This window comes from Tubulanus polymorphus, chromosome 6, assembly GCF_964204645.1.
Source record: "Tubulanus polymorphus chromosome 6, tnTubPoly1.2, whole genome shotgun sequence".
In the NCBI taxonomy this organism is placed as follows: Eukaryota; Metazoa; Nemertea; class Palaeonemertea; order Tubulaniformes; family Tubulanidae; genus Tubulanus; species Tubulanus polymorphus.
This window is the reverse complement of record NC_134030.1, coordinates 8319879-8346583: the sequence shown is the minus strand read 5'-3', so window position 1 is coordinate 8346583 and position 26705 is coordinate 8319879. Positions and strand designations below refer to the sequence as shown.

Genomic DNA, 26705 nt, shown 5'->3' with positions numbered 1-26705 from the left:
ATAAATCTCTTCAAATGATTGTCTGATTCTTCTGCGGCAAGTGAGGATCTGAAAATATAATGATTATTATTAGTATCTGAGCATCTCAAAATGCAGGAATATGATCTTAGGAACATTGAGATATTCTAGAAGAGGAATTATTGTTAACAATATAGGCCTAAAGGCCATATCGAATGAGCTATTTACAATTCAGTGGAAGTTAATTAGATTCAAGATGGCCGCCTCAATACTCACCTTATGGTTACCACGGTAACCGGTATAACCTAGTTGTTCGATGTCTCCATTGTATTTACCTCAAAATTGATATTGGATGTATTCCAGTATCATTTATCTTGAAAAAGAAATTCTCATATAGTGTATTAATGGTATTGTAGTATGTATTAATTAGTTAATGAGTATGCAAATTAGCCTAATTTACATATTTGCATAAATACTTCTAGAATCTCAATACTCTTTTTACCAACAACGTGCTGAGCAAGTTTGGTTTCAATCGGATAGAAATTTTGGGAGATATATTAGTTTTAATGTTGAATTTACTACTTTAATCAGGCTAAAAAGCAGTAAAACCTAGACACTTCCTGTCTGACTCTTTAATTGAAAATGAACTAGAGTGTATTGCGCAATCGAATGACAAATATACCCCAAATTTCCACCCTTTAATTGCTTATAACTTTTGAACCGCTTGACCGATTTTGATTCTGTAAAGTGCTATATCCTTATGCTATCCCCTTCTTCATTTTAACCTATTAAAAAGACACATAGGACACATAGAAATTTTCAACCTGAAATCCCTACTACGAGCAGAAGACAGTAAGAATTTAGGAGAGAACTTAACAGGGTGAAGAAAGACGACTCGGCGGTTAAATAGCGCCAGTCCGTGCGCAGAATACCCCGTAAATCGACGTATCAGTCTTACCTTTTGATTCTGTTGACTCGTTACGCCAGATCTCATCGTGAACGTCGTTAATTTGACATTTTAAACCACTAAATCTACCACACGACGCACTACCTGCTGCATCCCGACATTTGTTATGCAAATTTATTCTTAGTTCGACACAAGCCCAGATGATGGCGCCATTGTCTGGCAACGGATTTTGCATGAAGTTTTTAGTTCGAATCCCGATCTGAGCTAAGATAATTCACACGATCAGTTCAAATTATTGTCCCAACAACTTTTTAGCTAATTGTTATGGTATTTCCCTTCGTACTTATGTTACCAGGTCTGCAAGGTTTTTGCACCAAAAACATAAGTTGGTTCGAACCCCGTTTAATTTTTAGTTCGCATGGCATTTTTTACTTTTTGGCAATCCTTCCAACAAAAAACAGATAAGAATGTTCATATCATACCAAATGCCATGCCAAGGTTTAGAACAACTAACCCATTTAATTCTTGAGTTAATTGGAAAAAAATGTCGCAGTTCTATTTTCTCGATTAAATAAATATTTTTGTCTAATGCGGTTAGTGTACATTCATTATCATCTAATACTTCAAATGCATTGCACAACGATCCGTCAAGTTTTCGTCATGGAATTCCCAGTACCATTGCATATCCATAGAACTAAAGCGCTTAGTATAATATCCACACTGATCGGTGGTTTCTCGTTCCGCGGTTATGTAGTGATTGGGGATAAAAAACGAAACCCGGAACAAGTAGCCACATACGCTGGGTATTTTTTTTTTTTTTTTTTTAAATATCTTAACCCATCCTGTATTTCATTGGCCCATTCCCTCCACTGTACAAGGCACACCTGTCACACTCGACTCCCCATCTTCCGCAAACTAAGAAGTGACCGCGTCACTAGTGTCACATGATCAGTGTGGATAGTATAATATCCACACTGATCGGTGGTTTCTCGTTCCGCGGTTATGTAGTGATTGGGGATAAAAAACGACCCAACCCCTTACTGATAACCACAACAAATACTAAAAACCTTTCCACAACTACACCCAAACCCCAACTATACTAGGCCGAGTGAAACGAGGCCAAAAATCAGAAGACAGAATATGCATCCGCAGTCGATTTATTTAGACCCGCCTTAGAAATCGGGTATATTAATATACAAAATTCGTATTAGCGTCTAGTTTCTTATCGATATAAATTGGCGTACGTAGAACCTACATGGATGAAAACATTGGTTTAAACCCGCTTGTAGCATTATTCAGGCGATATGATTCTACACTTTTATCAGTTAACTGTCCCATAGCCTGACCGAGAGAGTCAGAGACTTTACCCTGCATCACACAAGCATGTTTGGTGTAATGCTTTGCCATGGACTGATGCTTCCAACCAATATAAGAAGTCACCTCTTTAGATGTATGGCCCAAAGAAGCCAACATAACGGAGCATCCAACCCTAAAACTATGCGGGGTCTCACCGTCATACATACAAATTTCTTTTAGGTAAGTTTTCAAACGGCTTCCCACCGCATTCGAGTCGAGTCCGTTATTAACGATAGCGCCCTCTTTATTCGTTATCCGGAATAAGTAACCCCCCCCCCAAGGTCAACTCCAAGCGCCTTTACAACAGCAAAATACCTTTCAATCGCCAAAACCGGGCACAGAACCGGGTTGTTAAAACGAGTAACTACGGATGTCAAAACCGAACCATCCCGCAGTGTTTTCCCGAACGTTAGATTTAAAATGATTACCCTTCCATCGTCACTCTGAGAGATCCCATCTGTCAAAAACCGACCTAAGTCTGCCGCCCTATGTCCTGTTAGAAAATCAAGTTTGAAGAAAGCCTGGTCCCTTGCTAAAATATACTCCGTTACCGCGGGTAAATCTGGGACAGCCAAGCGTTTATCAATAGAGAGAATCATTGCCGTCAATTTGCTAAGGTACATTGGGACGGCTTGTTTAGGGGTGATCATAGCCACCGATTGCTCCTTCTTAGTCACTCTCAGGTATTGTTTTACCTCTTCTGATATGGTAGGATTCCCAGTTCCGCGCTCGGGATGCCAACAGCCAATTTTACCAATCGAGTTAAATATTGCCCTTATCTGACCCAGATAGGAATCGACCGTTCCGGCTGCCAGTCTTTTGGGGCATAAACAACCACCGGTCCTTGGTGAGGCCTTCGAGACTGCTTTCCAACCTCGTACCGGACAGGTTAAAGAGTGTACTACTGTTTTACCCCGAGCATCCCTGAATACCATGAACCTACAGATATCCCTAGGTGATGCCGTCAACAAGGATCTCGATGGGCGCAGTGACCTGAGGAACAAGACCAAATCTTCTTCCAGTTTTGACTTCTTTCGGCCATAAACAGAGTTGCGCTCACTCACTGACATAGAATTTAACCGGGCATCCAAATCTTTTAATGGTAAGGCTAGCAATGTACCGTTCTCGCCATCCGCATTGCTTAACTCTGAACCACAATTGTAGCAGAAATTTGAGTGCTGTCGCGAGCGATGTCCACAGTCCGCACAATGGTTCTCGTGATGCAGAGACAGATCCTGTAAAATATGACAGATCTTAAAAGAACCATAATAAACGAGGTATATCAGAAAAGACAAAACGTTTATTAACGTAAAAGCAGAGTTATGCATCCGGATTTTACCGTGCATAGATCAGAGTAGAAAATAAAGACCACCGTTACGCAACACCATGTTATCGCTCAGGAAAACATGTCAATTTAATCTTTCAATCTAATCTATCAAAATCTATCCTATAAACAAACAGATCCCACGGTATGCCTACTGTATCCTCCACAAAACCTTTTTTAGTCGGATATTTCAAAACACCCACATCTCCCTTTTTGCCAAGCAGGCGACGTTTGGATGCACGAGAGGTTACCAAAGGCCACCAGAATGGCCTCGGAAAGATTTCTGGAATGACGATAGATGCTTCTTTGACTGCGTCTGCCAAGAATCGTAAAACCGCCGGTATCTTAGAAATTGGCGGAAACACATATGGATTAACCTCGTCGCATAGATTTTGTGCGAACAGATCTACACCACTAGAATCAGTAGATGGCGTTGGCGTAAAATGTCGTAGTGGAGAGCCTGACAAATCTACCATTACGTTCGAATCAAGGGCCATCAAATCAACCGAGTGTCCGTTTTCACCCCCATATTCACGTTGCACGTGCTGCCATATACGCGGAGATAACATACATTCCGATTTTCGCAAAATTCGCGAGGGAGCGTCTGCTAGATTCTCTTTTGACGGTACATAATGCAATTTCAACAACACATTTTGTTCTGCTGTTAGTTCAAACAAAAGCTTAATTGCTTCTGACAGATCATGTGATTTGGAACCTTCACCAACCCATGCCGCAATCATAGTTTTATTATCTACAAAAGCGTCTACTCTACTGTCTCTAATTTTATCAGAAACCACCATTAACACGTTTTTAAGTGCCAAGGTTTCCTTTATTACAATGGGTTTTTGTACCAGCTCCTGTGGCCAATAATCGGAGGGCTCAAACCTCTGCTCACCAATCGTGACTATCCCACCCCATCTATAAGAGGATGCGTCCGTATACATCTGAATTCTGACATGCCACTCTTGGCGCCACCTTACCACCCTTGGCAAACATTCAATTATCTTCCAGTACTCTATCTCAGTTCTGAGATTGCCCTCAACCCTAATGAGTCTCGAGTTTCTGAATGCCTTAGAAATAGCTAAGTTTGACTCCCTTGTATAAAGCTTCGCAGCTGGTACAACCAGCGAGAAGGATATGATCTTACCCACAAACCGCTGAATCGTTTTAATGTTAACGAATTCGGACGATAAAATATTGTCCCTTAAAATGGCAAATTTTACCACCTTATCATTTGGGATCTCAAAACGTTCCTCTATAGTGTTAACAAATAAGCCTAAATGCTTTAATAACTGACACGGTTCCAGGACGCATTTATGGAGGCCTAGAAAATACCCTAGTCTTGTTAAAACTTGGGCAGTCATATATAGAGCTAACCTAGCCTTTGTGATGGATTCTAAACCCCTAGCCGAGGAACTTAAAAGCTCCCCATTTAAACGGTCATCAATGTATTGAGTTATCTGTACTCCTAGGTCTCGAAGGTAACCCGTTGCAACCAAGCCAGTGTTCTGGTATATATAGGCCGAGGCCTTAAAACCAAAAGGAATAACGGTGTAAACGTAATACCAACCTTTCCAGCTGATTCCCAAATACACCTCACTTCCCGGTGTTACCCTGATGTGGTCGTAACCACTTTTATCATCGACAGAGGTCATAAACGCGCTTTTATGTAGCATGCGAGGTACGTTTACCAAAGTTTCCAAATGGAAAGGCGAGTCCCGAATCCATAGATTTAGAAATCGTTCGTCGTGGCACATTCTGGGTTTCGTGGGTTCAACCGTCAAGGGCATAACTAAATGCGGGGGTGGATCGACCCCAACCTTTCCCCAGACCTTGAGTGATCCATTAGCCACCCGACCTTTTAATGTTGTAGAAATGAAATCTTCAAATTGTTCGCAGTTTCCAGAATTCGGGAACACCGTTTTTGGGGGCGCATCACAATCATACGTCTTGCCTTTAAACTGACCCTTAAACCTCTTAAAGAAATCTGGGATATGAACACCATCTCGCACCCAAGATAAAATCGTGTCTGACAACGGATCCTCTGACTGCCGTAGAATAAATTCCCATTCCTCCAGATGGCGACTCAGTTCACCTGCGACGAAATTCTCCGGGTCCCTGAGGGGCAGGTCAAAAATTGTCAAATTGTTATACTTGTCCGCCGATTTCGAAACGGTCTCGGCTGAGACGACCTCAGGCAACGGTAACTGGACGGATGAACCTCTAGCACCAACCCAAAACACGTCTTTACACACAGGTATCTTCAACGGAACAAAATCCTGAAAAGACACTAAGGTCCATCAGTCCAGCCCCGTTGCCAGCACGACATAAGCCGTGACAACAGACTTAGATAGCCTGTGACAACAAAGCCAACCGACCACAAACAACCGATAACAAAATGAATTATCCAACATATGATCAATTTAAAGGAGAGAAAATAACCTTGTTTAACATCTTTAACAACACAATATAACATTACGTATCATCCAAAACTAAATTCAATCTAACTCTAAGTTCTAACTCATTTAGACAACCTCACTTTCAGTCTTCGTTACCACTTGTGGTTGCTTATTCTCAGGACAGTCGCGAACAAAATGACCCTCTTTGCGGCATAAGAAACAATTCCCCCTGGAACTTCTCCCTGCTCTCCTTGTACCGTAACCTCGGCGCCCAACATATCCCCTGCCTACACCCGACCCACCCCAATAGCCGTAAGTTGGGTAATAATTGTTTGTGTGCGGCTTTTTAGCCCATTTTGCCTCCACTGATGCCACTTTTTCATCATCCGGGTAGCCAATCAAACGCCTACACAAAGCAGGTAAGTCTGGAGAATCGATATTTCTCTTGATACTTTTCAGCACAGAATCAAAATACCCTTTTTTCGGATCTGTGGTTTCAGCTGCCACCTCTACCAAGCCTTCCATACAACCGAGAAGGAAGTATGGATCAAAGAAAGAGCCCGGCCTTTGAAGCGCTGCCCTCACCTGCATCAGAGCGCTCTCTACTGAACGAGCTGGATGTGTAACCTTCTTCTCGAGTTCCTCCAGACGCTTTAACAATTTTTTGTCCTGAAACACACGAGATAAATACAAATATAGACTAATCAGCATGACTTCGCAGTAAATAGTTTAAAAGATCGCCATGATTTCGGTTAACGAACAATCTATAGTCAAATCTATCATCCTAAATGTTTCATGCTTCTCCTTCATACCATTACCTACATCTTAATGGGTTATCTTTACATTCCATCTTGCGTCTTACATTTTCAGAAGCTGTCTTTTAAAAAACCTAATCTCTATAAACTTTCTCCTCCAGTAAAGGAAACGAAAAATCCTCTAACTTAACCAAAACAGATCCCCATTCTGTACCCACTAAATCCTGGTATGTGCAAGGCCCAGAGCAATAAACCTTAAACGCACAGAGCTACACATGTTTTAAACAAATGTCTATTAATTTCCCAATAAATCTACCCAGTCCAGGCCTACCGACCAAACCCGGGGGCTACAAATACAGATATAAAACTGAGAAAATAAAAACACTCACCGGTTCAGAAACCCCATCTGGGGTTACCGCATCACTCTCCGCACCGACCGTGCTTGTACTAGGTGCGGGCACAGACTTCCTTTTCTTTGGTACCTGAGGGAGCTTGTTCGCGTTCTCGTTAGCAAAAATTATCAAGTGGTGCGCTAGCAGCGGACCTTCCGTCTCCTCCCAGTCCACCAGCGTTAACAGATCATTCATCTTTTTACCAGTCAGAGAAAATACCGCATCATCCACATACTTCCTCGGTGCTGCTTCTAGTGGCTTAAGCCTTTCGAACCTAGCGAAGGCTGTAGGCCGATCTACGTTCAAATCTAACCCTCTTAATTTTAATAACATGGGGATGATGTCCACCGTTTTCAAACCGTCTGACGATTTTAAAACCACCGGTTCCATCTCTGAAACAGATAAGCGAAAAGAACATCAAAATTACTACCGCCTCGTACCAGGAATAAAATTTAAAAGTATTAGCAAACTGATCCTAACAACCGTCGACAAAGTTTAACAAAATATATACATGTGACCAGACCAGAAAAACGTTAAATTTTCGGCCACATGCCGTAATTTTTCCTTAGCCACCATCTTAAATTAAACAAGAACTAATACGACAGTAATACACTAATAAAAACTCACCTTAACTCATCTGTACGATACACAGTCAAACAAGTCTAATAATACCACCGAGCTCCAAAACTGTCCTCAAATCTGAAAAGCGATTTGACTAACAGGACTTGATGCTAACCCAACACTACCGCTAACTACAAAACGAGACCAAGGACCAGGTAAAACGTCACCAGATTGCCTTTACACGCCCAGTAAGATTAAACCGAATTTTGAAAAGCCAATGAAATCCCACAAAAGAATTCCAAATCCAGACCTTGGAAATGCGCCTATGAATGAAATAAATCTAGCAAAATGCACGCACTGTGACTTACAGTATTTACCCACGTCCCAATAAAGGCAAAAGCAATCACGCATGTAGCACTGTAACCTAAATGTCATTGACGGTCAAAATGTACCAAAGTACCCTAGTACTTCTAACCTGACCGAGAATTTTGCCTCAATAAAATCACTATCAATCCATCTCCCGTGCTTCATCCAAAACACTGCACTTATCCCAGAAAATCTAAAAGACCATCTGCCCGTGCTTAAACCCAAAATCACGGTACAGTATAACCCAAAACATCAAAATCAGTGTTTCATCCGAAATGACTGCACCAAAATTAACAAACCTAGTGCTTCATCCTAAATGACTGCACTAAAACTAACAAAACCAGTGTTTCATCCGAAATGACCGCACCAAAAATAAATAAAAACCAGTGTTTCATCCGAAATGACTACACTAAAATCAATAAACTCCAGTGTTTCATCCAAAATGACTGCACTAAAACTAATAAACCCAGTGTTTCATCCAAGATGACTACACCAAAGTCTCCAAACCAGGCAAAAGGGGACCAAAACTAAAGAGGAAACCACAAACAAAGTTCCAAAGAAAAATACCAAATGCTACCGGAAAGGAACCACAGAAAATCGGCAAACGCAGGAGACAAAACTCACCACAAAACAGCTGACCACACACGTCCGATAGCTTCGAAAGCAAACTAAGAAGTGACCGCGTCACTAGTGTCACATGATCAGTGTGGATAGTTCAAGGTTCTATATGAGCTATCTATAAAAGAACCTTGTTGGTGTAATGCTGTTGCAATCACATTCGACATTGATTATATAGGCCTACACACTATAACACGTGTTATGTTCAGTGTTGAGTTCATAGTGCGCATTACCTGATATGTATTGGTTTAAACGTCACAAATTGTTCTTAAATGATTACCCGTATTACTAAAACGTATTAACGACATATGTAATCAAATTATAAATTTATGCAAATGGGAGTTGCCGGGACCAACCATCTGGATTTGATAAACAATCGTCTGCAAAAAGACACCATGGAATTAATCAGAAATATTGACAATTTGTCAAACGAACAAGCGAAGATATTTCACGATTTCGAAAACGGACGCATTGACACATTCAAAGTAGAAATTAAACCAAATGGAGGATATTATCACGGTGGAACATTCTTGTTCAAGGTAAGTAATTGAAACAAAATGGGGGCCGTGCCATTGGTGCGAATCCGATATTCCCGACACAATTAATATCATTTACGTATATTGAGGCTATTTCTCTGTATAGGCTACTTAATAATGAATTTTATGAATAATCGATTATGTAGATCGTCTCGATAACACGTGCTTTGTGTACAATCATAGAACTCAAATCAGATTTGATTTGAGTTCTATGGTACAATCTAAATCCACTTTAGTTTGATAACTCGAGTTGTATTTGGACACAAATGCAGGACTTGTTTTTGATTGAGATAATAGGTTTTATAGGAAGATACATAATATCCGTGTAAGATGAATACGTATGTTCCCTGAATAATCTCAGCCAACAGGGCCGTCGGAACAGGGGCGGCAGGGGCGGCCAAAGCCGCCCCACTTTTTCGCTTAACAAACAATTTTTCAAAAGCACGCTGTACCGCGTAGCAGCTCGTCGTTCTCCTAGGTGGTTGGTACACGACTTCTCATGCTTCTGTGAATGAGACCGTGAAATGGCCCCAAAACGCATCTCCGGCGATTGAATTTTCAAAAAATCCTTCCGATGGCTCTGGCCAAAGATGTCAAGTTATTGAGTAGAGGATGATGGCTTATTTTATAGCCGAAACGTTGCTCGAAATATCAGGGATATCATATGATTAAAAGGACACCCTAAAAGAAACACAGAAAACAAGCTTATGAAGCTAAACATTGTGCTATCAGTACATTATTCTTCATTTTCCTGTAATATGTATATATTTCAGGGCAACTTGAACTTTTAAAGGGGAGGCACACCCCTGCACCCTTCCTTTGGATCCACCCCTGAATATATACACTCTCAACAACTTTACATCCTCGGCTGAAATGGAATTTCTTTCGAATATATATATTGATTTTGTTGGTTTGTCTTTTGTATTTCAGATTATTTTGGACGAGAAATATCCGTTTAACGTCCCCAGCGTCATATGTCTGACTAAACTCTACCACCCGAACATAAACTGTTTGCCATTTTACGACGACAATGACGAAGATAACGTGTGCGTTTCTGTGCTGGAAGAATGGCAACCGCTCGCCACGCTAGAAGATCTCGTTCAAGGAATTTTGTATCTATTCTATCAACCCAATTTGGACGACATTCTTTCGCCGATCGTGTCCTGCGAACCCAAGGAAGACTTTGCCGCCAAAGTGAAACGCTCGTTGCTCGGCGGAGAAGTCGAGGGTGCCGTGTTCGAGCGGAATTTCTGGACGTGAATAGCCGAACCAGAAGAACTCGATGACAAGACGCCAGAAAACATCGCGTTCGTTTACACTTCTTTGCAGAAACCAAAATTGCAAATGTTTAAGAAAAATACCCGACACGAATCGAAGCTCTTAGTAAGAAGTCTTTCACTAAAATGTTTCGTATTCAGCCACCATGCTACAAGACATGGGATGTTATGAAAATGTAGATAGATATGTATGTAGAATTATGTGTATATGCGAAATTAAATGAGTTGTTTTGTTCTGAAATGTGTGTGTTCAAAATATGTCTGGTTAGCATGTCTGTGGTCGACCTTTCCGAACGATTCTAACACATGAATCGGACAAAGCCGGCTGTCCTTGGCACGGATAGCGAGTTCATCTTCAGTCGAGACAATCGAAATCGAAAGGGGTGATGGTGCAATCCTTTGACCACCGTTTTATTTTAGCGTTCATATATTAATCGTTGAGTATCCCGACTAAATATGACAATAAAGCACAATTTTAGCACAAAAATATGAATCTAAATGCCAATATACCAGTTAGCCAAGAAATATGAATCCGTTTAATTTCTTCAAATGTTCGTTGCGGCTATCTGTAATCGAAATTTTGGATCTCTAACACCCCTTCCAAAGATAATTGACCTTCCATTGGTCATTGACCACAACCAGTCGTCCATTTCGTGGTACCCGGTCAGCAAGGAAGGATCAGAATCGACGACAGTCATGAAATTCGCAGTTTTCCTCGTGTTCATTTTGGCTTCTTTATTTTCGCACCGAATTCAAGCGAAGCCCGTGGCACGATTCGATGAGGTAAGTGTATGCATTCTACGGACTGCGAATGGAATAGATACAGCAATATACGTTTCCATGGTGTTCCATTTCGATTCAAAATTAAATCCGGAAAAAATGAGTTTATCTGTGATATATCTAAATTTTAGGATGAAAGTATAACACCCCGCATAAACAGGTAATTTTATGAATTAATAGTTATTTCGCTCTATTTCCGTATAACTTTTACCGAAGTGTTATACAACCTATATGTTGGCTTTTTCAAATTCAATTTCTCTATTTCAGTAATGTCTCGGCGCCATCGCCAACGAACCATGCAGCAAACAATTCGCCAGGTGGGACCCCAATTCATTATTATCTGTATCAAAATTGTATTTTTTGGGTTAATTTAGTATTCGTTTTGGAGAGAAATTGTAGCATCGCATAAGCATAAAACCTTTTCGTATCACTTCAATTTCAGTGGATCTGGACCAAACGAAACGAACCAACGACATGATGTTGTACGTATATTGCTACAAAACTGCATTTTAACTCATTCGAAATCTGTGATTTTTATCATCGAATTGATTTCTAATTTTCTTATTTAACGCTATTCGATTTAATTACTTTTTTTGCAGTATTCTTATCAATTCTAAATTGGACGAATTGAGCAGTGAAATTGATGAGATCGAAAATAAACTGAGTAGACTAGAAATCAAAGTACAAAATATCAACGACGGTAAGATTCGAGTATATTTACATTCATTGTTGTATGAATTGTTAAATCATATTAATAGCGACGCGTTTTTTCTTCGTTTTGTAGGGCAACTGACAACGAGCGCTCCGGCTAACCGAGGCGGAAGAGGAAACGGACGGGGAACGAATTGGACATCTGGACGGAAACCGTTAGTTCCTATCATACCGATCTAATCAAATCTTTTCAAGCAACAGAAGTTTTGTTGCGTAGGAGGACACATCTTCTTTTAGTTTTTAAATCGACTTGTTCAATTGTGTAACACGGTCGATGTGAAAAATATTTCCTTTTAAAAAGTGGATATCGCAATATTGTTTCGTATTTTACAATAAGAATTGTATTTTTCTTTTTATACAATGTACAAGTTTACTTGTAATTATTTTCATCCGAAGTCCATGAATAAATAATCTGTATATTATTTCAAAATCACTTGTAGTTGGTTTAGATTTTGTAGTTTTTCCATTTAATATTTCTAGTTTTGGCAGAAAAATCTTCAGATGATCCTCACATCTATTGAGTTCTTGCAGCCATCCACGTCCTTTAGACAACAATGATGCACCCTTGAAGTATCTAAATCCCCTGGCAAGTGTCCACCAGTGGTTTGCAAACAAACTATGACATCACATGCAAGACCTGTAGAGCCTTCGCAAAATGTGCTTCCATATTTCTATTAAGCGCGCACAAGTTCCTAAAAAATTTCCATCCAATCTCTTCCATCATCTAAGCATCACTACTGATGTATTTCCACTCCAACACACAGCTAAGGACCGGTCCAAGTGGAAGAAGATTAAGTAAGTAACTGATGAATTTGATCTATTGTAGAGAAAATAGATGGTCCATATAATAGGAGATACATGTACAGTAAAACTTGCCTAACTCGAACTAACTGGGACCGGCAAAATTGGTCCCAGGTAAGTGAAGTCCCAGTCGGGAAGAGGAAAATACGTTAGCAAGTCACAGAAATGATTTCGTTTTTGTCCACGTTAGTCAAAATTCTGAGTTAACCATGTCCGAGTAAGGCGAAGTTTACTGTAGTAACAGAGAATTGACGCTAAGAAAAATCTAAGGATCAAAAGAGTGAATATATTATATCTATATATTTCTTGTTTTACCAATTTCATAATTTGTGAGTGAAAACAATAACATAATTCTCTGTGTGAAACTTCTGGTACAAATCTAGACCTGGTTATAGGCCTAGAGTTCAGTGCTAAGATTAAGAACCTAATTCGATGCAAATAATCAAAAACTGAATTTACGACAGTGGTGGAACTCCTAGAATCTTACGATGTATATACAAGAGAAATCCCACAATAAGTCAGCCAATGATGTAAAAGTTCTTAGAGTAAAAGAGTATAGATCTTGAGTTACGTTTCGGCTAACCAGTACGCCTGATGAATCTACTAACGGTCTTTAGCCAAAATCTCTTCTACTCGGGAACCTTACATCTTTGGCTGAATTATAATGGGATTTCATTCGTATATTCATCTTTCACGGATATTTTGTATCATATTGACCTATCATAAGCGCGTTCCTTGCATAGAAAAAAATGCGTAACCACAAAATCAAAGCAAATACTCAATACTGTAAATTTCACGATAAAGCACCAACCAGATAAAACAGGTTGTTGCCGGATAAGTTTGGTTGAATTTTATAGAGACTGGACACATTGCGCGTTCAGACGAACTCAAGCCTGAGTATGAACGGGTTATACCCTCATAATAAATAATGTTCAAACATTCATAACACATTTTAATTTTTTCGATGCTGAATGAAATTCAAAATTTTTGATACAGAAGACCTGAAATAGTACAAATCAACATCGATAATATGTATGCCGTTAACTACAGTACATACAAAACAGCAAAAATATTCTTCATTATTTCAAGAAATTCAATTCGCATTATCAACTAAGGAAATAAAAGTGCCTTGCCTTTTATAATGAGATGAGAAAGAGCGAGAAGATATTTAGAAGGACAAAAATTGAAAGCTTAGATAGAAAATATATAGAATATACGTGTACATACTGTGTGTCATTTATTTGAAGATCCAAAGAAATATCTTCAACCTTTTCCACGGAGATACATCAAAGTTGTCAATTATGGTTTTCAGGGTTCTTACGAGTCTCCCAATTTCATTTTTCATACCTTTTCTATACCCAGATCATAAATGTCCATAGTCCTAAGTTACATATTGCCAACCAAGAACAAACAATGTAGGCCCATTCAAAGTAAATAAGTTCCCATTATCAATACCATCAACCATGTGTTTTCATAAGTTAGTTTACAAATGTGTAGTAAGACATTTAGGCATGTAGCCTAAAAAAAGGGAAAATTTTATTTTGAGACCATTTTCTGATTTTCTAAATAAACATAGAGAAAAAGTTTTCTTAGCTTTTCCAGGGCCTGCATACAATTTTTCCAAAACCCGTAAGAACCCCAGTTGTGAGCCAACTATATGTACACGTGACTATGGAAAATTCATGACAATTACGACAATCCTAAATTCTAAAACCACTATATAATAGTAGATAATATACCAATATCTATTGCAAGTCGACCTGAGCCTCTTCATCACACCCTTTCTTACATCAACACGCACTCACACTACGGTATTCATATACTTTTTGATTAAAACACTACGTTATCATATTTACTAGTGAATAAATGCACGTGTAACGCCCATGCTTATTTACAATTGAAAAAGTTATCGATTTTTAAAGCAAAGTTTTATTAAAGCGAAGAATATACCGTAACATAATTCCTGATAAGGAAATACTTCAAGAACTAATTCGTTTTGGATGAAATATTACTACATGTTCATACATACATATTATGTATTACAGATATATAAAACCTAAGATATTGCACAAACTTTTATGTGAGAATCTATCATATGTATTACAGGGTTCAGTAAATATCCATCTTTCTAAACAAGACACCACTAACTTCAAATGAAGTACCGCGTTTAAACTTAATCAATTCAAGGCCCTTCCAACACAAAATGCAAGACAAAACGAGTGGTATATATACATACAATACCGCATCTACCCTGTAATTAACAGTAGGGGCATACTACCCACAGTAACATCACCTACAAGCCTATCATAGGAATAATAAGAAAACGTCCGATAAAGTGATAAGACTACGCATGGTAACTACTATAATGTTTCACATTGCTAGCATTAATAGATAAAACGTCCATAAAGACTTCAATAACGATTCAGCGAGTTGTGGTGTACGTATAACTGGGCCATTTCTGCTGTTGAGGAATCGGCTGAATTGAGACAGGTACGGTTAAACTTTGCGGAATGGATCCATCTTGTTGACTAGTTGTTCCGGTGAAGTGAATCATCTGTTGGCCGGCGTTCGCGACTGGAGTCACCGATACGGCCCCGGCTTGCGGCTGGAACTGAGCCAAAGCCGCTCCGAGTTGGGTGAATTCGATCGTCGTCGTCTGGCCGCCCGGCTGAACCAGCGTCGCTTGTCGCGGCACCTGCAACTCGGCGTTCGGCTGTTGACGAAAATCATTCATCGACTGCGTCAGTTCGCTCATCGCCTGCGTTAATAAATCGGCCGCTTGTAGATCGTGTAGACCCTGCACGTGCACTTGCTGTACGGTCGGCAACTCATCGGGCATCGGCGCCAAATGCTGCATTTGCAAAGTGTTCAACGTTTCGAGAATGCGCCTGGCTTTCGGCGGAGCAACGAGACCCGGGTGTTTCTTGCGTTGGTGTTGCATCAGTTTCGCTTTGCTCGCGTATTGTTTGTGACAGCACTCGCATGGATGCGGCACGGTCGTCACGCTGCCGACCGGCTGGGAGTACGTGCCGTCGCTCGTGCCGCACTCGACGTCCAAGCCGTATTCGTTGTCTTTCTTGCGACCGCTCACCGGCAACTCAGCGCCCGGGTGATTTTTCAATATGTGCGACTTGCGCTTCGAGCTCGACTTGTAAACCTTGTCGCAGTACTGGCAATAGTAATCGCGTTGCGTACGCAGTATCGGTAAGTTCAGTTCGGGCACTGTTTCCGGCTTGACATCCGGGTGCCGTTTCGCGAGATGATTGACGAGCATTCCTCGTCGTTTGAACCCGAGCAAACAGGTATGACATTTGTAGATGAATCGGTGATAATCCGACGGAGATACTTTCGGTGTGAACCGACGTTTTCCCGGACGCGCTTTTTGTTGCGTGTTCTTCTCTTCGCGTTCGGCCGTGTGCATGCGACGCGTGTGCTCTTTCAGTTTGTCTTTACGTTTGAACTGGCGGCCGCACAGCTCGCACATGAACTCGCGATGCGACGAGTGGCGCAGTAAGTGCAGCTTCAGCTTGTCGGGCCGCGGGAACACCTTCGGGCACTCGGGACACGGGTACGACTTCTGTGAGTGGAACGCGCGCATGTGCTTGCGTATCTGGTTGAATTCGGCGAAGATTTTCGGGCATTCAGGACACGGATACTGGCCGTTGACCTCGTGTTTCACCGTGTGTTCGCGCAGCTTCGACACGACGTCGAACTCCTCTCGACAAACCGGACACATGTAGTATTTACGCGACGAATGCGTCTTCATGTGACACGAGAGCGCGCTGTTATTCATAAAACGCTTCAAACACACGACGCACTGTAACGGTTTCGCGTCCTCCGATCCGTGGCACAGAAGATGTTTGTGTAGACTCTCCTCGCAGCGGAAAGCCTTCCAGCAACTGCTACATTTATACGGCCGTAGGACAGGCGGCTTTTTCGCTTTGCCGTGCGTGCTCGCGTGGTCGATCAGCTCCAACTTCGACGTGAAAAGCATCTTACACACGGGACATTCCATCGTTTGGTTACCGCCGAGCGTGCTGATGTCTTCCCCTTCCGGCGTGTGCGAGTCGCCGGTCAAATCCATGTTCTCCATACCGGCCGGGATGTTCGCGATTTCACCGGCCAAAAATTTAATCTCTTCGAGTCCGACATTTTCAGCCGCATGCGTCAACGTATGGAGATTCAGTAAACTGGGATTGTCGAAGGTCAGATCGCAATTAGTGCAAACCCATTCTTGAGCACCGCCATTGACTTTACTTTCTTTTTTCTTGAACAATGATTTCATAGGTCGTTTTGAGGTTTCGCCACCGCTATTGCCATATTTCACCTTCTTCAAATGTCTGAAAGTACAAATGAACGAGATATCATAATATTTGTCAATTCATCGTTTTTGCTGCCAGCTTGATAATACAGCGCCGCCCCAATTGTCACTACAAACAAACTCGTAGGGCAGCACTGGAGCAATTAACTAGTCAGCTTTTGCGCGAAATTCAACTATGAACATTGAGAGTGAAGCTGAATTTGTTCACAATCAGAAACTGTTTCATCCCTATGTGCCTAGGTGCAAATATTTAACTGTAAATAGCTAGAATGAGCTACGAATATATTCGTAGTGGCACTGGTAACTGAACGTAAAGCACGGGTACATTCCTAGCTGGCAGTGAACATGTTAATAGATTAGAGTCCATTATTTACCTAAGCGTTTTGCATATTTTTAAATGACTTACTTGTTCAAGAATATATTTGTCTTTTTCTTCTTCCAGTTTTGAAATGAAGAATGCGCTGATCCAGACCCATCCTGCAAAATTCAATTCACAAACTCAACAAAGCTATATTGGTATACAGTAGACCCAGAATAACAAAATACTCTTTTCATTGTAAAAGAAACACGGCTTGAAGACATAGGCGACAACAGTTCTCGGTCTCAGATTCCGAAATTGCCATGCATTAGTTCCCATTTTGGATATGTTGTATCTAGGACCAAAAGCTAATTTTTGTCAAGTTCCTCAATTACAGGGATGAGTTTTTAGTGCTTATTCAGCCATGGTGTGTGCATCGGGCCCATCCTTTGCACTGCACAACTAAACCCCCACACTATCATTTTACCAAAGTTTCATCAAGATCGACCCACTATTAACGAAGCTAAGCAGCCGAAAGTCAGAGAATAAGGGTCTCATAACAAAAGCCCAAGAACCAATATACACAGAAAGATAAAATTTGTATTCGAGACTGTTAAGTTATGTAAAGCCGAAAAATGTCACATCAAGGGTTTATTGTGGAACATTGAAACGCACCTTTTTCGATTTAGAGTCGCCTTCACCGGAGGTCGACGCTTGCGGATTGAGAATCGACGCGGAAGGATTAGTGTTGTCATCGTCGTGCTCCAACAGGTGGTGCTGCAGAAGAGCTGACGTCTTAAATCGTTGATTGCACTCAAAACACGGCCATTTATTTTCCGCCTGGTCAAGGGCTGAAATCAATTAAACAAGAATAGTGTACTTTTCCGCCTACAAAGCACACGTATACTTAATGACTGGAATTTTGATACAAACCTTCTTGTTCTTCTTTGGTCAGGTTATGAACTGCTGCACCGATATGATGGGCATAGTGAGCTGCATACCAGACCTATTTTAGAATTAATCAACGTTAATACGATCAGATTTCAACATTCATAAGTACCGAAAACGTTAAAATAAAGTCAATGCGCCCAAATTCTTTCTGAAAACTAGTCCTTTAAGCAAATTTCTATCCTTTCTAATTCAATAACTGTCTATTTACTGTACAACTTCTAAAATTTCTAATTGCCTATTTCTCAAAACTGAAGGAGCCTTAAAGGAATTTCTGGCATTTTGCTCGGCAAAAGAGCTTCACCATTTTCTATTTAAGTTTTTCTTTTTCAGAAATCAAGGAGTCGTAGAGGTGTTGTTCTATGAGTACCTTTAGTTCAGAACGAGCGTCGATCTGTTTACAAACTGTAAAATACAATTCGCTGCCGTATTGATATACCACGAGATTCTGTTCGGCGTAGCTCTGCGACGGTCGTATGAACATCATCCAGTTACATTTATTCTCGTCAGACGTCTCGAGGTAAACCGTTTCACCGCTCGACTGATAGTCATCGATCTAAACATCGAAACAAATAATAGCTGGTTCTTATACACCTGTGACGTACATTTTCATGCGACCAATTATGGAATTATTATACAGTAGAATCCGCTTAATTCAGATAATTTGGGATTAAAAGTCATTTTCTTGTATTATATCAATGAACATATGGACTGCAACTATTGTCCGCATTACCGGTAGACCAAAATCTGAATTTGATTAAACCGATCCGGATTAAGCAGGTTTTGCTGTAGTTTGTTTTTTTCTTCATAAAAATCAACAACGTTTCTGACTTTTTTTATTTGGTTAAGCTACTATATAGTCAAAGTTGTATTTGGCTATTATCATTACATCCAAATGTTATCCAAATGACGAATTATTTGATTATTCGATGACAACTGAACTGAATTTGATCGTATAAGGTTTTGTTTTCGATAGGCCCAACAAGTCTGATCTTTTTGAATTACCTTCAAAATGAAGTCTTTGCGAGAAAGAGCTGCTTCTGAGTCCACAATGCTAGCTACAAACGGCCCGAACTGCGTATTCTTGGGAATACTCTTCTTTGCGAATACACCCAAATCTGAAATCGAAAAATATATCGTCAATATCCAGACTCCTTATATCTATTTCAAAGATCACTGCAGAATATTTTTTATTACCCGCACTGTCACCGAGACGAAATATCTGAAGGATTGACGGCAAACTGGCCCAAGCCCGAGACAAAACTACTTTATCGAGAACTAACGTAAGTTTATGATACGGACATTCATTTGTGTAAGTCTTCATACAGTCCTCGCACCCTAAAAAAAATCATGTCAACGTAGATTAGTGACCAAATGCCCAATATCTGACTGAAGTAAAAACCTACTCAGTTTGTAACCAAAATCTCTGTAAATTCGGCCACTGGTTGCACAACTATAGGCCTATCTGTACTTCGATTTAAGATTTCAAAATCAAAACCCATTTTAATCATTCCGGGCAGGTGTGGTGGGTTTGTAAGGAACACCAAATCGAAACAAATTTTCCAACCAAATAAACAGCACGGACAATCCGCATTTTAAGATAAAGAAAGAACCAAGATCTCATGATTTCAACTTACATATTTCATTTTGATTATAAACATTGACTGTTGGGTCATAGTGCGGTCGTGGCACATACTTTAACTGTTCTTCTTCCAGGTAGGTCAAACGTGCCGACTTTCTCAACTGGATATAAGTAAATGTATAACACATACAGAATGTTTTCGAATTGATTTTTCAAGTCAGGTTTTATGAGATATGGACAATGAAGACGTTAGACCTGTCTACGGGATTCAGTCGGTACTAACCTCCCTAGTTTCAATCACCGGAATCTCCATCGGTTGATTGCTCTGCGAAACCTGATCATTCGGATCGACTAAAACCAGCGAATTGTCGTAAATTTCATTTCCACCTGAAACTAAATACCAATCAAAATATCGATAAGACGATGTAGTGAAAACACAAAATAATACGCATTTCAATATTAGGCATTGATTTAGCTGAATCTCATCCCTTGAAGTTAAAACTGGTCCCTGACGAGGCTCCACAATATGACGATGTAATCAAATACAAAGCTTTACATATAAATGTGATTATCAGGGTGGCCAATGATTTTGGTTTGACTTGCTTTTTCCTGACATACAGGTTGTTTTCCCTGACAAGGCATGCTAAGAATCCAATCAATCAACAAAGTCAAATACCTAAGATATAGACGGAAACTGTTTGATTTTATCATCTCAACATGTTTCCCCGATTTTTCCCTGATTTCAAGCTTCTTTTTTTTTCACAAAATTCCCTGACTTATTTGAATTAAAGAAAAATCGCTGACTTTTCCCCCATCGTCACGTAAGTGGCTACCCTGATAATTCATCAAAGCCTATAAGTCATTCATAAAACAACTGCATTAGAGAGAAGAGCCAATGACAGAATTTCAAGTTAACATGTCTATTCATCAACTCAATGCGAGCAGCAGAATTTTCAACGCAGCGTTTAATTAATGAAATATATATAATATCATAACGTACCTAGTTGAGGATTATTATCATACGACTGATAATTACCTTGTATCATTTGGACACCGTCGTCGACGAGGTGGCTACTAGAGGGCAGCAGGTGACACGTGTTAACAGTTGAATCTAGCGAATGTTCATCAGTTTGATTAGCGAACACTGGCGAGTGACCTACAATAATAATGGGTGAATTTTGAACAGTCGATCACAGTTGGGAACAAAGTGAATAACATGACAGTGATTGTCAATATATGGAGAATACAGATGGAATACAGTTCGCTACATGCGTACCAGTTGATTGATGAGGCTCTAAATCGTTAGTCAGTTCTTCCCCAGTCGTATCAGGCTCGGCAGAAAAGTTGTCACTCAGCTGTGAATAAACAAATTCCGACATAAATCTCTAGTTGTTCCAGAGGTTTCTTCATTTGAACAGGTCAACGATTCATCTATGTCTTAACTATCTCAAACATCAATTTAGTAATAACTTACAGTATGAACTTTACTCAAAATGGGCTGCTGATGATGAAACGACAAACTTATCGAGCTAACCGCCTGATCGGTCTCTTCGTCGGACTGGTGTCCACCTAAACCCGAACTCGATGCCACTTCGGCTTGCGAAGTAAAACTATGCTGCGCCGGAACCTGTATGCGTATACCTCTTTGATTCATTAACGACGGAAGCACACTGGCTTGTGTTACCGTTGATTCAGCCGGCGAATAAATATTGTGACTCTGTTGTGCCTGAAAAAGAATTCCAAAACTTATTCTCAATTTCTAAAATACAGCGTTAACCGCCAATCAGCAGAACTAAACTGACTTCAGTCGGATGTGAGCCAATAGCTTTACAGTAGGTAGACGTGTAATCATGATTAGTATAAGGACAAACTCTTCTTTTTTGTCAATAAAAATAATTCGTAATACAGTAGAACTCACTTAATCAATCGCGATTTTCCTTTAATATTGCTGAAATAATTGGTCCATTTGACCTGGAACCATGCAAACTGTTATTCATAATTCGAATTTTAATTAATCAAAATAAATCTGGGCAGTCCCAGGTCATCCGAATTTAGTGAGTTCCACTTTAGTTTATTTTCGAAATGCAATATCCTCCATGTGGTAAGCTTTAACAAGCCTTATTACAATTCCAAAGACTAAAGTAGGCTTACCAACACAACCATGTTTGGAAAGCTTTCGATTCCTGAATTCTGAGTTTAACCACCACCCCATCAAAATTTCCATCAACTCCCACACCCTAACTCTAAATCTGGTGAGAACATTGACATTTTTCAACAGCAAAGAATTCGAAAATTCCATTGCCCATTGGATACTTACAAGTTGCATCAAATGACTAGCGCTTTGTGCTTCGTTTGACTGAACAAGTCTCATCGGTGATTGATTGCGATCCATTTGCGAACTGTGAGAATGAGATGACATCGGAGAATCGGTTTGACGACGCTCTTGCAGTAAAACTTGCATCGGATAACCCTACAACGAAAGCAATATCTCAGTATGTAGTTCCACGAGCTAAGTGCACAACTTCCGACAGCAATTCAATGGATCAGGCTCCGGAATCAAACCATCCTGGTTCTGACTCTGTGAATCTTACGACTTAAGATCAGTCTCAATTTTGGACTTAAGTCTCGACTATGGAACCAGCCCCTGGGGCCAGTTGCGTGGTTATGGATTAGATATAAGACCAGTCTAAGACCAACTTAGTTCTGGTAGCTAAACTAACAACTCAAGACCAGTCTTAAGATTTAAGACCACTTTTGGACTTAAGTCATGACTGCACCTGGGGCCGGTTCCATAGTCGAGACATAAGTCCAAAAATGGTCTTAAATCTTAAGACTGGTCTTAAGCTGTTAGATATGCTATATAACTAAAAGAGTCTTAGACCAGTCTTAAGTCTAAGTCATGACTATGGAACCGGCCCCTGGGCCCAGTAGCCCAAATCATAACTACCATAGTAACAATATCTATGGAAACAAATAAATATAGGTCTTTAGTGCGAAGTTTTGGACCTCAACCACCAAAAGGCCTAAATATTACCCAGTTGTTATAATGATTACACAACCTACCATAACTTCAGCCGTTCTCTGTAATGCGTTCCTATCCATCTGTATAGTGACCATCTGAGCAGCATCATCAGGCTGTAGGGTATGTAACTGTTGTAGAGTATCCGAACTCGTTGACGCCTCTGGATAACCGTCTTCGTCGGGAGACACAACACGCTCGTAAGTTGAATGCGGAGGCTGGTAAACCTGTCAATGAATAGTTAAAACATCGAAACTAAACTCTAACTTCATGTTGTAAAAAGCGCAACAATGAAAATCATGGAAACTATCATCAGAACCGCATTGCGATGTTCTCACGAAATTGAAAACAAAGCATGGCAGTTCTCACAATGCAAGCAGCGCTAAGGCTGTGTTATCTATTATAAGTTTGATTATGGATTTGATGAACTTGAAGAAATAATTGCTGAGGCATTACTCCCGGGGAAGGAGGTGGGATCTCATTCCCCCTGGTGTAAACAAGCCAGCATCATTATAATTTAGTCTACATATGAAAAGGGGCAGGTCCTGTCCTTCAATACAAAAGTCAATTAGTGGCAATTATCAATATCATTCACAAAGTGTTTTCATGAAATCTGGATTTGATAACCTTAATATTTGTGAAATGATTCAGTGCCCTAGTAAAGTTAGTTTTCTATTTTTTTTTTGATTTCTCTCGTTATCTTATAAACTTCTATAGGGCCTATAATTGGCAGGATAAGTTTTCTTTAATTGGAAATGTTGTTAAATACATCTGATCTGTTCATCTGATTTTCAAATATGCTGCTCTCTTGATTGCTAAAATACTCCAAACAAATTTTGGAGTAAGTAAGTCCTTAAATGCGTCAAGACCTTCAAAAAGTAGGCATTGGATCCGCCCCTGATAGTTGCTAACTTAGGGCCGGTTGCTCAAAAGTTGGTTAGAGTAAACCAGTGGATAGTTGATATGGTGACAATTTCATAGTTACTATGGTATTTAACGGCCATTTATCTTTAACCAACTTTTGAGCAACTGGCCCCTGGTTTGACAAGTAATACACACCTCACTTACTGGAGTGGCTAACTGATAAGTTTCATTGCCGATGCGATAAGTCGAGGTAACCGCGTCGTACTGTCCGTCGTGTACGAAGTGCGCTTGAGAAAACGTCTGTACGAACGAGTGCGACGAGGTATACGGAAGATGTTGATTTAAAGCAGCGGCTGACGACGACGACGAGGATGTACTCGCCACTACTTGATAATCAACTTCATGATTCTGCGATTGATTCGCCCACGATGTCAGATGATCGACGGAACGTTCCTTCCCTCCGCCGTCCATTATTGGGCCTTTATCGAGCGATCCGCGTAAATCGATGTTTATTCTTAAATCATAGGTCCTTTCCTTTCTTATGTTTCATATCTGGAAAAAATAGAAAAGACATTTAAAACTCTTGTCACCGAGAAATAGTAACAAACTAGAATCCCTTTTGATCTTGATGGAAGGCCATCTTCGTAGTTTTGAATTTCTTATTCTCTAAGGATCTAAAGGATCATTCAGGACTTCATTTAGGCCTATATATATACGGTTAGATACAGATGGCAAAGTTAACTTGCCTACTATTCCCGATATATCTATCTAGTTTAGACCTATAGTCCTGAATTGGAGGGGACAGACTATCGAAGCAGTAAATTTTGAGAACTGAGTCTTGAGCAGTCTTTTTTTAAGTTCTGGTAGGCTAAGGCTAATAATAACATTCACAAGAAGGGCAGCATATATGCCTTCATGATTCCAACATTCTAATCAGGACAGAAATTCATTTAATTTTAGGGCAGAAAGAATTATCACACAGCCAGCCAGCAGATCTGAGACCGAGCCCATTTTCAGTAAGGAAAAATTTGTATTTGGAATCAAATTTCGTTTTTGGGCCTAACTTTTCAATCATGTAGGTGTAGGCCCTAAGTGAAAAGGGTAATTAATAAACTGCCCTGGACCCTCTGTTGATGCTTCTTCTTCCATGACTTAAATATGTTAAAACTACAAATATAATTGAAGTGTGTGGTGTGTGTTACGATTTTATGTGGTGTGTCTGAGTATACGTGTGGCCAGGGAAAGGGTGACATTTTGTTTTTCTTAATTTACGTTTTCTTGATTGTCATCTATAATTAATTCAATAGAGATTTTTGAATCTGACGTATCGAAAGCTTAGACTCTACCGGCGAGAAAAGCCCGAACGCTCCCCACTGACCACCTCCCCCTCTCGAAACCCATACAACGAAATAATAGCGAACTTCGGGCCTAGATTGGGAGAGGTTATTCGTGATCAAAACCAAGGGGAGAAAAGCAGGAATCTACCAACAATACTCGACTCGGCGGGGTAGACGGACACGTCACGCTCCATTGAAACGTCATTTAACGCCCAAATTAGGCGTTTCAACGATCAGGAAATACTCCGAAACTAACACATGCGACCTCTAATTTAAGAAAATTTGGTTTAAGTTACGCGGTGACCTTTTAAAGTCGCTTTAAAAAGATGATAAACATACCGATTTCCTACCTACTCCGCCGCCCATTGAAATATCGCGTCCTCGCGATTTATCTCGCGTGATTTGTCGTCTCCTGAACCTCGCGTGCCGTGAATGGACATAGATGGCGCAGGGGTACGGTACTGAGCGAATCGAGCGGCGGTTTTAACATTGCCACGGGCGTTTTGCTTTACGTCGCTTGGATCTTGGTTTCCCAAGACCTACGAGCAATTATCTCAATCTTATCTCAACCGTGGATTACCAGGAGTACGTCGACGGTGAGCATATAAACGCCCACAGAAAAAAACCACTGTCGGACACTATACAGCTATGCGGGCGAGCGGGTTTTAATTTTCATTTTAAAAAGAGACGATTGATGCATAACCGATGCAAAATTTTAGAATTTTAAAAATGTATTATCGTGTACTAATAAACCACCATTTTTGGGGCTAATGAAGCGAAGTTTCGTGGAATGTTCCTGGAAGAGCAAACGTGTTTTGTGTACTGCCTGTAAATATTTTGTTAACCCGAGGATTTTTAACCAAACACCCTGATGAAAGTATAGTGTATTGTTTGTCTGAACACAACAATCCATCATACGTGCTATGATAAAACGGTTTAATTTTCATATCTTATCTATTAGAAATGAATGTTTATCATTGTTTTCCGCGTATTAAACGAATGCAATGAGCTACGAATTCAAAACTTCAAGACTAAAAGAAAAAATGCTGTCTCGTTTTGCGGTTATTGTTTCGTTTTTCATATGCTTTTCTCAATCGGTCGCTGGTACGTATATATACGCATTGACTTTGTAAGTTGCGAATAAGTAGTTCCAAGATGATTTGACAGGGAATTCGAACTTGAACAAGCTACTTCGATTTCGCCTACCGATAATTGTGATTGATGTATACCCACACTCAGGCTAATTAAACCATATACGGTAGTTTAACCCATCCTCATTTATAAAGTTTGACCCTTCCTCATTTATTTTTAGTTTTACAGCCATTAATCAAGGTACCGGTAAGTGCGAAGCAAATAAGATTAATCTTAAAAAATCTGAGGTATTTTTTGACGCCGTAAAAACCGTTAAAATAATATTTATATACATTGACACCTATCATGTGTTTTATGAGGGGCTCTGTGAGAGGTCATCATGTTAGCGATTCAAAATAATAATTAGAATTGAGAATTTTGGCGATTGTTTTGTAATCAAATATATTTCATTCAATTCTTATTCTATTCTTGATAAATCTTAATGATAACTTTCATCAACATAT

At 40.1% G+C, this 26705-nt stretch overlaps 5 protein-coding genes across 5 annotated transcripts in view; 2 read left to right on the top strand and 3 right to left on the bottom strand.

Moving 5' to 3' along the window:
* LOC141907706 (uncharacterized) overlaps nt 1–1025 on the bottom strand; it is a 41236-nt gene extending 40211 nt beyond the window's left edge. Inside the window, exon 1 of the mRNA XM_074797443.1 lies at nt 917–1025. Within this exon, the coding sequence (XP_074653544.1) occupies nt 917–952 (36 nt within the window). The 5' untranslated portion in view covers nt 953–1025. The remainder of the gene's footprint in view (nt 1–916) is intronic.
* A 5005-nt stretch (nt 1026–6030) lies between these two features.
* On the bottom strand, nt 6031–8702 carry LOC141907646 (uncharacterized). The gene is made up of 3 exons (XM_074797360.1): nt 8643–8702; nt 7089–7483; nt 6031–6613 (listed from the first exon to the last, which is right to left on the bottom strand). The coding sequence occupies exons 2-3, from the start codon at nt 7479–7481 to the stop codon at nt 6071–6073; spliced, it is 936 nt and encodes a 311-aa protein (XP_074653461.1). The 5' UTR covers nt 7482–7483; nt 8643–8702; the 3' UTR covers nt 6031–6070.
* Nucleotides 8703–8819: 117 nt separating this feature from the next.
* LOC141907236 (uncharacterized) lies at nt 8820–10670 on the top strand. The gene is made up of 2 exons (XM_074796818.1): nt 8820–9175; nt 10103–10670. Exons 1-2 carry the CDS (start codon nt 8966–8968, stop codon nt 10430–10432), a joined length of 540 nt encoding a protein of 179 aa, XP_074652919.1. The 5' UTR covers nt 8820–8965; the 3' UTR covers nt 10433–10670.
* A 407-nt stretch (nt 10671–11077) lies between these two features.
* Nucleotides 11078–12362, top strand: LOC141907429 (uncharacterized). Its single transcript, XM_074797067.1, has 6 exons — nt 11078–11232; nt 11361–11389; nt 11497–11546; nt 11672–11711; nt 11829–11929; nt 12014–12362. The coding sequence occupies exons 1-6, from the start codon at nt 11146–11148 to the stop codon at nt 12118–12120; spliced, it is 414 nt and encodes a 137-aa protein (XP_074653168.1). The 5' UTR covers nt 11078–11145; the 3' UTR covers nt 12121–12362.
* A 679-nt stretch (nt 12363–13041) lies between these two features.
* LOC141907001 (PR domain zinc finger protein 10-like) lies at nt 13042–25485 on the bottom strand. The gene is made up of 16 exons (XM_074796529.1): nt 25450–25485; nt 23969–24325; nt 22954–23136; nt 22208–22360; nt 21365–21616; nt 21167–21245; nt 20891–21046; nt 20174–20283; nt 19946–20051; nt 19506–19646; nt 19314–19426; nt 18679–18864; nt 18294–18366; nt 18036–18211; nt 17469–17539; nt 13042–17081 (listed from the first exon to the last, which is right to left on the bottom strand). Exons 2-16 carry the CDS (start codon nt 24242–24244, stop codon nt 15164–15166), a joined length of 3993 nt encoding a protein of 1330 aa, XP_074652630.1. The 5' UTR covers nt 24245–24325; nt 25450–25485; the 3' UTR covers nt 13042–15163.
* Nucleotides 25486–26705: the final 1220 nt, after the last annotated feature.

Excerpts from the sequence above, each read along its gene's own strand:
- LOC141907646 (XM_074797360.1), bottom strand. The coding sequence starts at position 7,481 with ATGGAACCGGTGGTTTTAAAATCGTCAGACGGTTTGAAAACGGTGGAC. Across the intron at positions 6,614-7,088 it reads CAGATGGGGTTTCTGAACCG|GACAAAAAATTGTTAAAGCG; the intron begins GTGAGTGTTTTT and ends CGTGTGTTTCAG.
- LOC141907236 (XM_074796818.1), top strand. The coding sequence starts at position 8,966 with ATGCAAATGGGAGTTGCCGGGACCAACCATCTGGATTTGATAAACAAT. Across the intron at positions 9,176-10,102 it reads GTGGAACATTCTTGTTCAAG|ATTATTTTGGACGAGAAATA; the intron begins GTAAGTAATTGA and ends TTTGTATTTCAG.
- LOC141907429 (XM_074797067.1), top strand. The coding sequence starts at position 11,146 with ATGAAATTCGCAGTTTTCCTCGTGTTCATTTTGGCTTCTTTATTTTCG. Across the intron at positions 11,233-11,360 it reads CCGTGGCACGATTCGATGAG|GATGAAAGTATAACACCCCG; the intron begins GTAAGTGTATGC and ends TCTAAATTTTAG. Across the intron at positions 11,390-11,496 it reads ATAACACCCCGCATAAACAG|TAATGTCTCGGCGCCATCGC; the intron begins GTAATTTTATGA and ends TCTCTATTTCAG.
- LOC141907001 (XM_074796529.1), bottom strand. The coding sequence starts at position 24,244 with ATGGACGGCGGAGGGAAGGAACGTTCCGTCGATCATCTGACATCGTGG. Across the intron at positions 21,617-22,207 it reads CTAGTCATTTGATGCAACTT|GCACAACAGAGTCACAATAT; the intron begins GTAAGTATCCAA and ends ATTCTTTTTCAG. Across the intron at positions 21,047-21,166 it reads AGAGCCTCATCAATCAACTG|GTCACTCGCCAGTGTTCGCT; the intron begins GTACGCATGTAG and ends TTATTATTGTAG.